The following is a 15,614-nucleotide window of genomic DNA, read 5'->3' on the forward strand; positions in this document are numbered from 1 at the left end:
TTATTGTGCTTGATATGTTGTTATGCTCAAGATTATTCTAATGTAAGATTATTTGTCCCATATATATATACAATTCCTTTAAACAACTGTGTGTTTTACGTTCTTGTTTTTAATTGTCTAGTTTTATCTGTTTTTTTCTCCTTATTAGTGGTCTCCTCTAGATGGTGTTACCAAAGGGCAACAATTGCTTCCCCTTTGAGCAGCTTCTAAAATGCTGTGTGCAGTTGGGTATGAAATAGTTTCAGCTTTAAAAGAGGGATTAAGTACATCTCATGATGCAAAATATGTGGACTTTGTGACAGATGTTACACAATCCTACAGCTCTAACTTCTAAATGACAGAGAATTTTTCAGGGCTGTTGACCTTTTCAGAAATGGGTATTGCAAATAATGAAAAACCTTTAATGACATTATTATTCTCAATTTAAGGAGTTCCAGAAAGATGACATGCATTTTCTTGGGGCTCAGTGGCTTAATTTTTTTTTTTTAATGAAATACCCTAGAACATCTATAACACTTACTTGCTGTTTTAAACTCTACCAGCTACTAGAAGGTCCAGCTATTGATGCACTCTGATTAATTTCAGTAGGTTTCAAAATATTGTTTTGAACAGGAGTCACATTCATTTCAGATGTAGTATTTTGTGATATGAAAATCAGTGGTTTCAAACCTAGTGAGGCATCAGAATCTCCTAAGAAGCTTTTTGGAAATGCATCGTTTCTCTAAGAGTGCTAATTTGCGATTTTAGGAATAGGGCTTTGAGCACGTACAGTTTTTTTAAAACTCAACAAATAAGTATAATGCCAGCAGGGAATGAGAATGACTTTGGTAAACTTTATAGACATTAGGTACATACTCCTTTATATGGGTGGGCAGCATGGATCACATACTGTCTTCCTTCCAGTGCTGTCTAGAATTTGTGCTGCCTCTGTAATTTGAGGTAACTCAGCCTTATGCTATGTGTGTGTGTGAGTGTGTAAAGGAGAAGAGAACAAGAATTTTCCTCTGGACCTTGTTAGTAGAGCCAAGAAGTAAGACAGTAATTATGTTCTTCTACTTTTTTTCTGTTTCTCTCTCTTTTCTTTTACACACGTTTTAAAATGCAGATACCATAGAAAGGTCAGTGTCTTAAATAATCAACTGATGTTAGTAGTGGTGACATTCGGAGAGAGTTGTATTGAGAAAAGAGGTTTGAGACTTTTGGATGGGAGTGGAGGTTGAGGAGCGTCATTGGCACCAGTAGAGGAGGTGGAAGGACCCTAAAGCAAACCTGTGTTACTGTCTCCATGGTTTGGTCCCTTAGCCACAGGCCTCCCGTCCTTGTCACAAGTGTCACATTGTTCACCATACTCTAAGAATTTAAGCCTTAATGAAGTTTTGTTACTTTTATAAATGAAAACTAAGCTCTGTTGTTTTTCCTCCCTAATTCTTTCAGATCCCGGTCTCCAGAATCTCCCCCATGCCGTTTCCTACATTTCAGGTCTCTCCCAGGGCTCGTTTTCCAGTCTCCATCACTAGTCCTAACAGAACAGGAGCCAGAACTCTTGCAGACATCAAAGCAAAAGCCCAGCTGGTCAAAGCACAGAGGGCAGCAGCCGCCGCCGCCGCCGCCGCTGCTGCAGCCGCCTCAGTTGGAGGGACCATTCCGGGACCTGGCCCAGGCGGGGGACAAGGGCCAGGAGAGGGGAGTGAAAGGCAGACTGCTAGAGGAGGGAGTCCAGACTCAGACAGAGTCAGTGAAACTGGAAAGGGCCCCACACTGGAACTGGCAGGAACTGGAGGCAGGGGAGGTACGAGAGAGCTTTTACCCTGTGGTCCAGAGACTCAGCCCCAGTCTGAGACCAAGACCCCAGGCCAGGCACAGCCTCACAGTGTCTCTGGAGCACAACTACAGCAAACCCCCTCAGCGCCTGCAACATCCGCCCTCAGTGGAGCATGCACAGGTGTCCCGTCACCAGCCCACACTAGCGCACCCCCACCAGCTTTAGGGAAATTCAGTCATGAAAAACTGAGTCCCATCAGGGCAGCAGCCACAGTGGCCTCTCTTAGCCACCCACAAGGGCCCAGTAATTGTAGGCAGGAGAAAGCACCTCCTACTCCTGCAGATCCTGCTCTAATCTCGGGTGCCTCGCCTGTTCGTTTTGCAGCCAATGGCACATTTGAGCCCAAAGCAGGTTCTACTAAGAATATACCAAACCCTTCAGCCTCAGCAGAGATAAGAGCTAGCGTTTCAGTGGATATGACTCCCCTGCCTTTAACATCTTTATTGACAACAGCCACTTTAGAAAAGCTTCCTGTGCCCCAGGTCAGTGTAACAATAGCACCTACCGGATCAGCTCTGTCTTTGAGCACTTTGCCAGCAGCTTCTAGCCTTAAAACTCCAGGAACTTCTTCAAATATGAATGGACCCATTTCAAGGCCTAGTTCTAGTATCCCTGCTAATAATCCTCTGGTAACTCAGCTGCTGCAGGGCAAAGATGTTCCCATGGAGCAAATTCTGCCTAAACCTCTCACCAAAGTTGAAATGAAAACTGTTCCACTAACTACAAAAGAGGAGAAGGGGATGGGAGCACACGCAGGCAGCATTGTAACAGAAAACAGCACCAGAGAGGACGTTAATGAGAGACAGCCCCATCCAGCTACACAGCAACTGAGTAAAACCTTGCAAAGCAAGCAGCTCCCCCAGGTCCCAAGACCTCTTCAGCTCTTTTCAGGTAAGGATCTGAGGGACTCTAGCATTGATGCACACCAGTACCAAGAAGGACTGAGTAAAGCAACCCAAGATCAGATCCTTCAGACTCTGATCCAAAGGGTTCGGAGGCAGAACGTTCTCTCATTTGTGCAGCCCTCGCAGTTCAACTTTACTCACTCAGGTTTCCAGTTAGAGGACATCTCCACAAGTCAGAGGTTCATGCTGGGTTTTGCTGGCAGAAGGACATCCAAGCCTGCAATGGCAGGTCACTACTTACTGAACATTTCCACCTATGGCCGGGGTTCAGAGAGCTTTAGGAGGACCCATTCTGTAAACCCTGAAGACCGGTTTTGTCTAAGTAGTCCCACTGAGGCCTTGAAAATGGGATATCCAGACTGTAAAAATGTAACAGGAGATAGTAGCAGCAGCAAAGAAGATGATACTGATGAGGAAAGTACTGGTGATGAGCAGGAATCTGTCATGGTAAAGGAGGAGCCGCAGGCTTCCCAGAGTTCCGGCAAGTATGAAGCAAGTTCAGGACCCCACAGTAGAGAAGCCCTACCCACCAATGATTGTTTAGCTAAAAAGAATGTGAAGGCAGAGACACCAGTGCCTGAGCAAACCACTCTAAGCAAGGAGAATTACCTGTTCACTAGAAGCCAAACATTTGATGAGAAGACCCTAGCCAGAGATTTTATTCAGGCAGCACAGAAGCAGATGGCTCATGCAGTGAGAGGTAAGACCATGCGTAGCAGCCCTGAGCTTTTCAGTTCCACTGCTCTTCCCCTGCCTGCAGACAGTCCCACCCATCAGCCTCTACTCCTTCCACCTCTGCAAACCCCAAAGCTGTATGGAAGCCCCACACAGATCGGGCCCAGCTACAGAGGCATGATCAACGTCTCCACCTCTTCTGACGTGGACCATAACTCTGCTGTGCCCGGGGTGCCTGACTGTAGCCAGGTATCTAGCAATGTCGGTGATGTCATGTCCTTTTCAGTGACTGTCACAACCATCCCTGCTAGCCAAGCTGTGAATCCCAGCAGCCACGGCCAGACCATTCCTGTTCAAGCCTTTCCTGAAGAGAACAGCATAGAGGATACGCCTTCGAAATGTTACTGCCGATTGAAAGCCATGATCATGTGCAAGGGATGTGGAGCTTTCTGCCATGATGATTGCATTGGCCCCTCCAAACTGTGTGTCTCCTGCCTTGTCGTTCGGTAGCAAGACTAGAAGGAGAGTGCACTGTGAGGGAGGCAGGAAGCGGGGAGGGTAGACAGAGGTGATTTTTGCGTCCTTTTGGAATCACAGAAATAAACAAGTAGGTTTCAGTTGTCTTAAGAGACAAATGTTACTTAATCAGGAATACAGAGTACAGATCTCACATTTTAGAGGAAGAGCACCTTGTATAGTAAGTCCAGGTCAAGCAAGACTTTGTGAATTTGTGACAAGTTTGCACTTAAAAATCATGTAAATATGTCACATCTTGTTTTAACATTTTTCCAGGTGTTTAGGTAATAATGTATTACTTCGACTTCAGATTGGTATTCCACTTCGTGTGACTCTGAAAAGTTTAATGCCATACATGGTAAAAGGAAGTGATTTCCCTTTGGCTCTTTCCTAAGAGGCTAGGGAAGGGAAGGAGTGAAGGAATGGTCTGAAGAAATGACCATTCATGCTGATTCTGTCTCAACAGCCTGACTGCAGGCTTTACATAGATTATTCAGGCTTCGCAGGATTTGGATTCAGGGTTTACTCAGTCCCTTCACCTTAGATGGAACCTTCTTGAGTTCAAATTTCTGATGAAGTATTAATTTCCCAGGTAGTAGTTCAGACTCTGAAAGTTCTGACTTGGTTGTTGGCTTCCATAAAGCAGAACTGTTGCCAGGCACTCTGCTTGTCATTTGTGTGCCCCTGCTTCTCCCTCAAGTCCCTCCCCTGCCGTGAAGCAGGGAGTGCGATCCACAAAAGGTCCGCCTCGCTGGGCGCCTTGTGTTACCATCGCCTGTGCAAGGCAGAGATTCCAGCCAGAATCTCCGAAGGCTTGGTCATTTGTGGGAGCTTACAAACAAGTGTGAGATACTAGTAAAACTTAACAGAAAGGCATTAGTGATGGGGTGATTTGAACTATGTGTCTTGTTGGGTAAGTGGAGTAAAGGTGCAGAAACTGGTGAACTGAACACAAGGAACTTTGGAAACGATTTTAACACTAGAAACAAGGGAGGCCCTCATGTCCTCGTCTCTCCCAACCTGTTACCTGCTGTTCTACAATCAGCTGTTGCTACAGGTAGAAAAACTGCTTCATGCCACGTTTGCCCATTCTGTTAAACCTGTTTTGACCTCCCAGGCATCTGAGGAGTATGGGAGTGATCTTCATATTACTTTGAACGTACACGTGCACACACACACAGTAAAAGTCAGGCATTTTTTTCCTGTTTTAGAAAACATGTTCCCTGTTTTGGATTACTGCTGTATACGCACCAGAAATTTCTAACGTAAGGGGGCTTTAGTGAATGGCCAAGGGAACATCTAGAAAGGAAGAGAAATCAGCTCCAAATTCTTGTTGTTGTTTGTTTTTGTTTATTCTTTTTGTTTCCTTTTTTGTTGGTTTTTCAATCCTGTCTAGTGACTGAAGAATTTTTGAGTACATATATTTAGGTCATGATTAGAGAACATTTAAAATAAATCTACAATTCACTAGAATTTGGTATTTAAAGTGGAGGGTTGTCAGTGTGCATTATTTGCAAATCAGTCTGAAATCTCCGTATTTCAGGTGTGTAAAGGACGTGTATTAGTGCGTCCTAGTACAGCTGTGGTTGTACTTAATAGTCAGGACGTGATATTTACAAAATGCAGAACAATTTAAACTCGTTAATTAAGTCACATTCCAGATAGGGGAAAGTAGGCAGTAACGATCTTTGCTTTGCCCCCGTTCTGCTACCCACCCACCCCTCCCTGCCTCACCTCCTGCATTATACGTACACTGTTCTGTTTTGTTCTTTCCAATACTTTCAGACCTATGAGAACTATTTACTATTTTTTATTTCTTGTTCCTCGGCTTTTTTGTGGGCCAAGGCAAAGATAGGATTAATAGCTGTGTTTCAGTTTCAGCCAAGATAATTTGATGTCCTTCTAATAAATTCCCTTTTCCCTCCGGCACACACATAGCTAAGAGATGCAAGGGTCTGCAAGGGTCCAGGGTAAGGAGAAAAGTTCTCCAGCCAGTAACCTCAGAAACCATGGTTCCGTTCCCAAGCTTTCAGTGCCCTGAGTAATCCAGAGGGGTGTTAAAAAGACCTGTTGCTGGTTAAAACTCCATTCCCAGCTTCTTCACTCCCCACTTTAGTGGCAGGACTGGGATGGTCTGCCTGCGAAAAGTGGTTGGCTGTTTCAGAACCCCATGCTAAACACTAATTACCAATTTGGATTTTCAAAATGATTTTCTTCACATCTTTCCTATCATAGAAAGTCTCTCCTCCATGGTTCTCTTAATCTGAGGATGGACAGACTAACGAGGAAAGGAGGAAAGGCATCAGGGATTTTCAAGTCCATTTAGAGAACAAACCACATCGTGCCTATTCATCTTGACCCAGGCTCTTGCAGATATGACCTAAGTATTACTGTTCACCAGATTCTCTTAACAAATAGTACCTAGCTAATAAAATATTCACAGTTATGAGTGCCCCCCCCCAAAATTTTCAACTTGGTACATGGGTCAATCTTGACTGAAAAAGAGATAGATTCTCTTAGTTTGGTAGAAAATTGAATACAATCCATTTATCAATTTGTTTCAAAACAGTGGTTTCATGGAGAAGGTCATCTTATGTGCTGACTGAGCTGAACAGAAAAAAGGAAAATTATAATCTGGCCTTTTTGAAAATGATGTAATAGGAGTAAGAAAACCTTTGAATTATTAGAATATGATATTCTAGTACCTTTAAAGCAGTCTTTATCGTAGGTTTTCAGTTACTTTACCTTTCAATTCAATCAGAAATGTGTCTAATAAGTGCTAGGCATATTTTTATGGTATTACGTTGCACGATTTCCAGTGACTACTCAGGCATCATGCCTGATGCTTATGCCTCCAGGGTGCGCTTCTCAAGCCTTCAGACCTTCCACTGCAGGTCCCCTTGGGGAGACAGCATTAAGGATACATCATCTCAGTCTCACGAATCTTCCAAGTTGTCTAGTGAAGAAGGCTTCCTGAATCTTAAAGAATTTTTGTTAAAATTCTCCATCCTAGTAAACAGAAAATAAAACCAGATAACCTGGAGTTGTTATTCGCCCTACTTTAACCCCTGTGTTGAAGATACTGAAGCTGTCTGTGTGTGGTACCCCATGTACCATTTTTAAGAATAAGATCTGGCAGATGGGAAATTTTTCTTGGGGTAGGGGAAGCATACTAACATGGGCTGGGAAGGCGCACGGTGCAGATATTTTAGGAGTTATCACAGGATTAAATAGCCAAAGGAAGACCTCATTGCCTTCCAGGTGAAGGTATAAGTTTATACATATTAATAATCTGACCGTTTACCATCCTAATTGCTCTCATTGCCTTTCTTCACCTACAAGTCCTTAAAGAGTTCTTGGGTGAAATTATTTGTTATACTGAGGGGGTCTTCTCTGGTCATTACATTGCTATTTATTTCTAGAGCTCACTGTCAGTGAGCAGTACCAGGGTTGTTTTCTCTGTGACTTAGAGGTTTCACTTCACAGCAAAAGGAGAGGAAAGTCTCTCCACTGCATTACAACAATGTGCTAAGTAAAACAAGACTTGACCAAGGGTAGTTTTCAGCTCAACTTACAAAGTAGTCCAAAGAGACTGAGAAACATGATGATAGGCAGGGATCTTTCCTATTGTGTTTCAGTACCTACGTAACCTATTGGAAGAGCAATAGGTGCAACAGTTCCTAAAGTTGAAGTAAGAGCTTCATAGATTCTTGGTTACTTTATTTTTTTTAATGCTTTACATTTGATACAACTATTAAAGATCAATTTTAAAAATAGCTTTCCAGTAATATATTTTAAGTAATATATATTTTAATATCTATGTAAAAAGCGACAGTGGAAGACTTTGAATTTCTCATGTATGGTATGTTTAATGTAGGACCTCACTGTTAAGGCACAAATTATTTCAAAGGAAGTTACTCTAAAGACACTCAGATTATTTCCAAAAAAAAAAAAAAATGCAATAAGGGGAATAGTTTTGGAGTTTATTTTTTATTTTAAAAGAAAATTGACTTATTTACCACAAGCTATTATTTTTCCTTCTGGCTATAAGGTTTGTACAGACTGGTTTGGTAAATGCTAAACTTTTGTGTCTTTTGCCTTTTTAAAGGAATTGTTAACATTGGAATTGAGGGTATGTACAGAGAAGTTGGTGTCAACACCATTTAAAAAGTCATATTTTTTCACAAATATAGAAAAATCATTTTACATAAGAATTTTAAGTATTTGCAATAAATATATGTATATAGATTGTATGTATTCATATATTCTTATTTTTCATTTTATTATTAAGTAAAAGATAATTAAAGTGAAAATAAAAACCTTGGAGTTTTTGATGCATCTTGAGGTCTGACATACATGTGAGAGTGGTGGGTAAGGGCCCCCAGTTGTTGCCTTATACTACTATTGGACGATCACCAACAGGTTGCATAAAAGATAGTAAAATGAGGAATTTGGTGATAAACAAATCAGGGTAGTGTGTTTCTTTCAAAACTCTAGTGAAAATATTCAGTTCTCCTCATCTGTTAGTCTCTGCTTTCACCCTTGAACTGTTCTGTCTCCTAACCACCTAATGTTTCTGGGAAAGTAAAGCCAACAAAATAGAACGAAGTGCATTCTCTTTTAATGTGCCCATTGTTTGCTTCTAAAAGAATGGTAAGAAAATGTCTCGGGGGAAAAATAGGTTTTCCTTTCTCCACAGTGGTTAATAATTCATTAGCAAACAAGTCACTGCCACCACCTTCCAGACCACAGGGTTTATGTGAAGATAATAGAACTTTTTTTCTTTTTCCCTTCTCTGAGAAGTGAGTTTCATAGCCAGTTTTATATTCTTCCTGATGGATCTGGAGATAAAAGGGCTAGGAGAACTTGAATGTTGATCTCCCTGTTGTCAGGAAGGGCATTTATGGTAATGAGGACTGAGCCAAACACTAGCAGAGGTTAACCATACCTAGAGATAATCTGGAATCCTGCTGTCCAAGAGAAGCTATTTTGTGGTTGTAAATATTTGGTTTTAAGATATGATTGAGGGAGCAAAAGAATACCTAGAGAGTCTGTAAATAAAGGTATATAGCCCATTCTTTAAAAATGATTAACATACAACTTTATTGGTGACCTAAAAGGAAATACTATTGGAGTTTGAAGAATGTATCTTAATGACCTTCTAACACTTTTAGTTGTAAACTGGTTCTCCCCATAATTGCTCAGCTGTGGTTATTTTCACTGATAAAAATAACAATTTTTGGAAATAAGGATACATAGAAAGCTTTTTAAAAGGCAGCCTTATTATTTTTCAAAAAGAGAATTCAAATATAGGGTTGCCCAAAGACACTGAAGATAGGTTAGACATCTAAGAGAACAGCACTAAATCTTTGCTGAAAATACACCTATTTCTAAAGGAAAAATTTCAAGTCTCAGGGAGCATCTTTATCCTCATAATTCCCATATATGGTAGATATGAATGAAGGTGAAATACTTAAATGTGTGTGAACCAGACCATGATGAACATTTACAAATTTCTAGTACATACCAGATTGTACTAGTTTAGATTGTAACTCTCCTCCCGACCCCAGCCCCAATTTCTAGTGCATACTGTTGTTTACTCCTACCTCACGGAAAGTAAAATTCATATTCAGGTAATGATATAGGACCCTAAAGGTATAACTGGACTACAGTTGAGTGAGACAGAGCAATATACCAGAACATAGCTTCTTGGATCCCCAGCTTCCCTTTGTTTACATCACAGAATTTTAGAAACCTGTGTTTGTTGCTTTTAACACTACTTGACTAAGAGTGGTCTTCATAAATCAAATTTCAGATAATGTTTCTAGTTGTTTTTGTACACAAATCATGTTATTCACTAATTCAAATATCTTTTGAACACCTGTGTGCTAAGCACTGTGCTAAAGTTCTGGTTAAGCAAGGTTAAAGAAAAGCAGTCATGTAAGTTGTAAAAGGTCTTCCTAAAGTAGTAACCATAAAGCGTGTTTCTAGTTCAGAGCTCAAGGAGTAATATATGCTACGTTATTTCCCAAGACGTTGGAGGTTTAAGAGTAAATGGGCTATGAAATAGAAGCATTTGAGGCATTGGGCAAAACACAGTGGCAAAACATGAGGAAAGAAAGGAAAGGCGTTGCCCAGAGATGAAGTAAATGGAAGTGAGGAGACTCGTTAATAAAACTTACGTTTTTGAGAACTATCATTGGACGATCTAGAGTTATTAATAGAAATTTCAGGAAGTCTCTAAGTGACAGCCAAATTGAGAAAATCAGGCTGAAAGCAATCCCTTTTAATTCTGTTCAGTATGTCAGTAAAGATGCTTCATCTTATTTCAACTAACCCTTTCAAATAACTATGGAAAATAATGCAGCTTTCCTGTCAAACCCGAAATAAGCTAAAGGGAATTTTAAAAAGAACCTTGATTTTCATCTTACAGACTGGCAAGAAGGAAGTGCATTCATCTGAAATTATTAGGGAGATTTCATCTGTGTTTTCTTCATAATGGATAGAATTAGTGTTTTTTATTTTTATAGGATTGGATTTTTTTTTCCTATTTCTAAGTCACAGGACTTTAATTAAGAGGTGTCAGCAAGACAGTAAAGCCTCTATTAAGTGGCTTAAATCCTAATTCTTTTAAGACTTTCTGGTAGAAAGGTTTTAAAAGGATAAATCATATTTTGTCAGTGCTTATTCTTAAATTTTCTTTACCTGTATTACTAGATTTGCAACTAGAATTCTGTATTCCAAAATATCCATGCTCACCTTTCAGTCAAAAAGGTATATTCCACCACGTAAATATAGTCTCAACTCTGTCCAGGAGGTAGGAGGGTGGATATCCTATATTTTCCTAATACTTAGCAACATTAAACAGAAGATTGGGTTTTAAACAGAAGATTGGGTTTCTTTCATAGGCACCTTATAAACTAAGAAATCTGTATCTCTGTGTAGCTTAACGTCTTAACCTAAAAAGGGAATCCCTACAAAAAGTTCCTTACAACAGAAAGGACATACTAAACCAGGAAGAAAGATGATCAGCTCTGGAGATGGGCTGTGACTAGATAGTGGGTTCTCCTGAAGAATAACTGCAAACTCGACTTTCCTGGTTCTTCAAGCTCTAAAGAAACTAAAAGGAATTTTTTAAATCCTAATTTTTCACCTTGACTGCAAAACCTAGAGAATGCGTAGGGGAGAAAAAAGGTAAATCCAAGATCAGATTTGAGTGAACTTGGAATTATGCCTTTACTGATTTTTTTTTCAAGGTTTTGTGTTCCCATAACATAATGAATTGCCATGAGTGGAACATGGAATTTGATTTAAGACATTTTGTGGGCTAAGTAATGGTTTCCTATTGAACTATATCTAGAGGTAACTTTTGCCACTGATCAGGATTTAGGGTTGTTCATCTGTGTCCAAGTGATGCAGATGTTGGCTCATAAAGACTATGTTAAAACAACTTGAGTCGACACTTTTATTAACTTTAATCATGGATCCTCTTTTTTAAATACTTAAATATTTAAAATTCAGATTAGCCCAATAAGAAAGCAATGCATTAAATGTTACCAAAATATCTGAAGATACTTTAGAACTGTTATTTACACAGTCCGTGTCCTTCCTATGGAAAGTGTGGTACATAAAATTTTACATTTCTTGGGTCAGTTCTTTTTGAAAACCGGTGTTTAATGTTTTCAGGGACCTAAAGCTGGGAAATGATGGAGTTAGACTTTGACCCTAAGTCAGTAATTCTTTTCATTTTAGGTTTTCAGCTATAGCAATTTGAAAACTTCAGTAGTGACCCCAGTTTAACCTATATGTAGTCACTTTGAACAAGATTTAAATTAATGAAACTCTTCCAGAGTCTCAAATTTGGTCCCCTGTTTGTTGCATAGAGAGAGAGATTCTGGGCTGGGGAGGACCTGATAATTGTTCTCTGATAATAAACTACTGATTAAAGAGCAAGTTTGTTCTTAGGGAAGTCATGAAATTTCTAGAACCCATGAAATATGTAAAGTACATGACAACTGAAACTCTAGAAATTAAAAACTTTCAGCCATAAGTGCTATGACCTATTTAAAAAAAAAAAAAAGCCCATCTTAGTTCTGTGACTCATTGCATCACACCTTGAGACTTTTCACCAGCACCAAGAGAAATCAGAATGGAAGAAATGACCTTAGGTCAGTCTTATTCACTAAAATCTTTGTACACATAGGCCTTAGCACTTTGACAGATAAAGCTCTGCCTTTTAGCTCCTTTTCACTCTTTATCCTTCCCACTTTTAGAGTGTTCCTTTTATTGGTCGTATAAAACTACCTTCAGAATTGAATGTATAATAATGTTTCTGCACATGGACAAACTGTATTTTATCTTAATGACTCATTTTATGTTGAATAAAGGCATACAGTTTTACCCTAGCGACTGTGCCTTTTCTTTTCCAAAGAAACCGGACACCATATTGAATGATTTACCTGCTTGCTTCTACATCCCCTTTACCTGATTGCACAATTGTTCCTGGGTCCTGGCTAAATTGGAGTACTTCAGAGAGTGCCAGTCTCTTCCGGCAACAACCAGAGGGAGTTAAAGAACTCAATATGAGACATAAATAGTGTGTGTATTTCAAAAAGGAAAAGGAAATCCAGACTGCAAAGCTACAGTAGTCAAAACAGTGTGGTAATGGCATAAAGTCAGACATATGGGCAAATGGAATACAACTGAGAGACCAGAAATGAACCCTCAGATATCTGGTCAAATGATTTTTGACAAGGGTGCCAACACAGGCCAATGAAGAAAGGGCAGTCTTTTCAATAAACGTTGGGAAAATTTGATACCCACATGCAAGAGAATGAAATTGGACCCATCTTCTATACCACATACAAAAATTAACTCAAAATGGATCAAAGCCCTAAACATTAAAAACCAGAACTATAAAACTTCTAAAAACAAGAAATCTTCATGATTGGATTTGCGAATGATTTCTTAGATATGATGCCAAAAGCACAAGCAACAAAAGAAAAATTGGATTTCATTAAAAATTAAAAACATGTATCAAAGGGCATTATCAACAGTGGAGAGACAACGTACAGAATGGGAGAAAATATTTGTAAATCATATATTTGATAAGAAATCAATATTCAGAATATATAAGGAACTTCTACACCCCAACAACAAAAGAACAACTGATTTAAAAAGTACTTGAATAAAGGACTTGATTGAAGGACCTGAATAGATCTCCGAACAAGATACGTACAGGTGGCCAATAGGCACATGAAGAGATATTCAACATCACTAATCTCACTAGGGAAATGCAAACCAAAACCACAAGATACGACTTCACACACGTTAGGATAACTATATTATCAAAAAACAGGAAAATAACAATGTTGGCAAGGCTGTAGAGAAATTTGAATCCTTGTGCATTGCTGGTGGAATTGTAAATAGATGCGACCACTGTGGAAAACTACTATTGTTTCTCAAACAGTTAAGCGGAAATACACTATGATCCAGCAATTTCATTTCTGGATATGTACCCCCCAAAAAGTGAAAGCAGGAACTCGAACATATTTGTACACCAATGTTCATAGCAACGTTATTCATAATAGGTGAAACAACTCTAGTGGATGAACAATGTGGTATATACATATGATGGGATATTATTCAGCCTTAAAAAGGAATGAAATCCTGACACATGCTACAACATGGATGAACCTTGAGGACATTATGCTGAGTGAAATGACAGATAAAAAAGAACAAATACCATATGATTCCACTTATATGTGGTACCTAGAATAGTCAAATTCCTAGAGGCAGAAATGATGGTAGAATGATGGCTGCCTTAGAATAGGGGTAAATGGAATAGAGAGTTAGTGTTTGAGTTCTGCAGATGGGTGGTAGTGATGGTTGCACAACAATGTGAATGTACTTAATGCCACTGTACACTTAAAACTGTGCCCTTAAGAATGGCTAAAATGGTACACTATGTATATTTTACCACAATAGAAAACAAAAACAAAGGATACTCAAAGTGGATAGAAAAATAAAACTTGTGTGACATTTTCTTTTCAGAGCAACCTGAGAAGGTTAATTTTAAAAAGGTTTTATTTAAAGAAATAGAAGAAACTAAGTTCCACCAGTGGACTTAAGAAAAACCCTGTAGCATTAGAGAAACTAGCGATGATCTTAGAAAACCTATGTATCTTTGAAGAAAGCAAAGTTCTTGGAGACCAGCCTGTGCAAAGACTCAGAACTAAATCTCCTTGGACCTAAGAAGTTATAGCTGAGAATGGAACCAAGGACAACCAAGAACCCAGACTGGTCCAAGTAGTACAGCCAGGAACCCAGAATGAAGCATCAGAGCTGAAGGTCACCAGGAATTGATGTCAACAAGAAGCAAACACCTTTTAAAAATAAGAAAAACCATTAACCATCCTCCTCCCACATAGTAAGCAATTCCATTGAAGAGTAGAGTTCTTGCAGTGGACGTCTTTGCTGATCTCAGAGGCAAAGAGATATTTCATTTTTAAATTTGCACTTTAAAAAATTTTAGTGAAGTCAACCAAACACCTCTCTAAATGAGTTATTTCTGTGTCTTTGTGAATTAACTCAACAGGATTTTTGTCAGGTTTCCTATGGGAGTGTTGCACTTAAATTTTTTTTAATTGAGATACAGTTGATTTAGAATGTATTAGGTGTACAACAAAGTGATTCAAAATTTGTATAGATTATATTTCATTTAAAGTTATTACAAAATATTGGCTGTATCCCCTGTCCTGTATAATACATCCTTGTAGCTTAGAGTGTTCCATTTTTTACTCAGTGTTCTTCTTAGAATAAGGCCATTAATCTTCTGCAGTGTGTGTTGCACATAATTTTCCTAGTTTTTAATGTTCCCCATTTTTGTTTATAGTCTTTTGCCATACAGAAAATTTTAAACTTTCTGTAATTAAATTGATCATTTTCCTTTAAGATTTTTGTTTTCATGACATGATTAAGAAGTCCTTTAACAATACATTGTTTATAAAAAAAATTAATTCCTGCTTTTTTCCTAGTTCTTCTATTGTTTAAATTTTTTTAGCAGTTCTATTAAATTATGACTGATATGTAACCAACTGTACATTTTAAAGCATACAGTGTGATAAATGTTGACATATTTTACCACCACAATCAAGATAAGGAACACAGCTGTCACCTCCATAATTTCTCTGTGCTTCTTTGAGGTCCCTTGGACCCTGTCTGACACTATCCCCAGGCAACCAGTAATCTTTCTGTCACTTCAGATTAGTTTGCATTTCTAAGAATGTTATAGAAATGGAATCATACAGTATGTACTTTTTGTTGCCTGGTTTCCTTCACTCAGCACAGTTGTTTGACACTTATCTGTGTTGTCACCTGTATGAGGAGTTCATTCCTGTTTATTGCTGACCAGGGTGCTGTTGTATGGATATACTAGTTTGTTTATCCATTCCCCTCAGTGGACGTTTGAGTTGTTTCTAGTCTTTGGCTATTACAGATATAGCTGCTATGAACACTTGTGTACAACTCTTGGTGTGGACATATGCTTTCATTTCTCCTGGGCAAATCCCTGGGAGTGGAACTGCAGGATAATATGGTAGGTGTATGTTTACCTTTCTGAGCAACGGCAAAACTGTCTTCCAAGGGGACTGCAGTACTTTTAAAATTCCCACCAATGGTAGGAGAGATCTAGTTCC

The 15,614-nt window shown here is 39.0% G+C and overlaps 1 protein-coding gene across 4 annotated transcripts in view; it reads left to right on the plus strand.

The window, feature by feature from the left end:
• Positions 1-12,318, plus strand: part of ASXL2 (ASXL transcriptional regulator 2) — a 114,668-nt gene extending 102,350 nt beyond the window's left edge. For all 4 annotated transcript variants that reach the window (XM_015242131.3, XM_072938079.1, XM_072938080.1 and 1 more), the window contains one exon: positions 1,435-12,318. In XM_015242131.3, the coding sequence (XP_015097617.2) occupies positions 1,435-3,912 (2,478 nt within the window). In that variant the 3' untranslated portion in view covers positions 3,913-12,318. The remainder of the gene's footprint in view (positions 1-1,434) is intronic.
• Positions 12,319-15,614: the final 3,296 nt, after the last annotated feature.

Source organism: Vicugna pacos, chromosome 15 (genome assembly GCF_048564905.1).
Source record: "Vicugna pacos chromosome 15, VicPac4, whole genome shotgun sequence".
Taxonomy (NCBI): Eukaryota; Metazoa; Chordata; class Mammalia; order Artiodactyla; family Camelidae; genus Vicugna; species Vicugna pacos.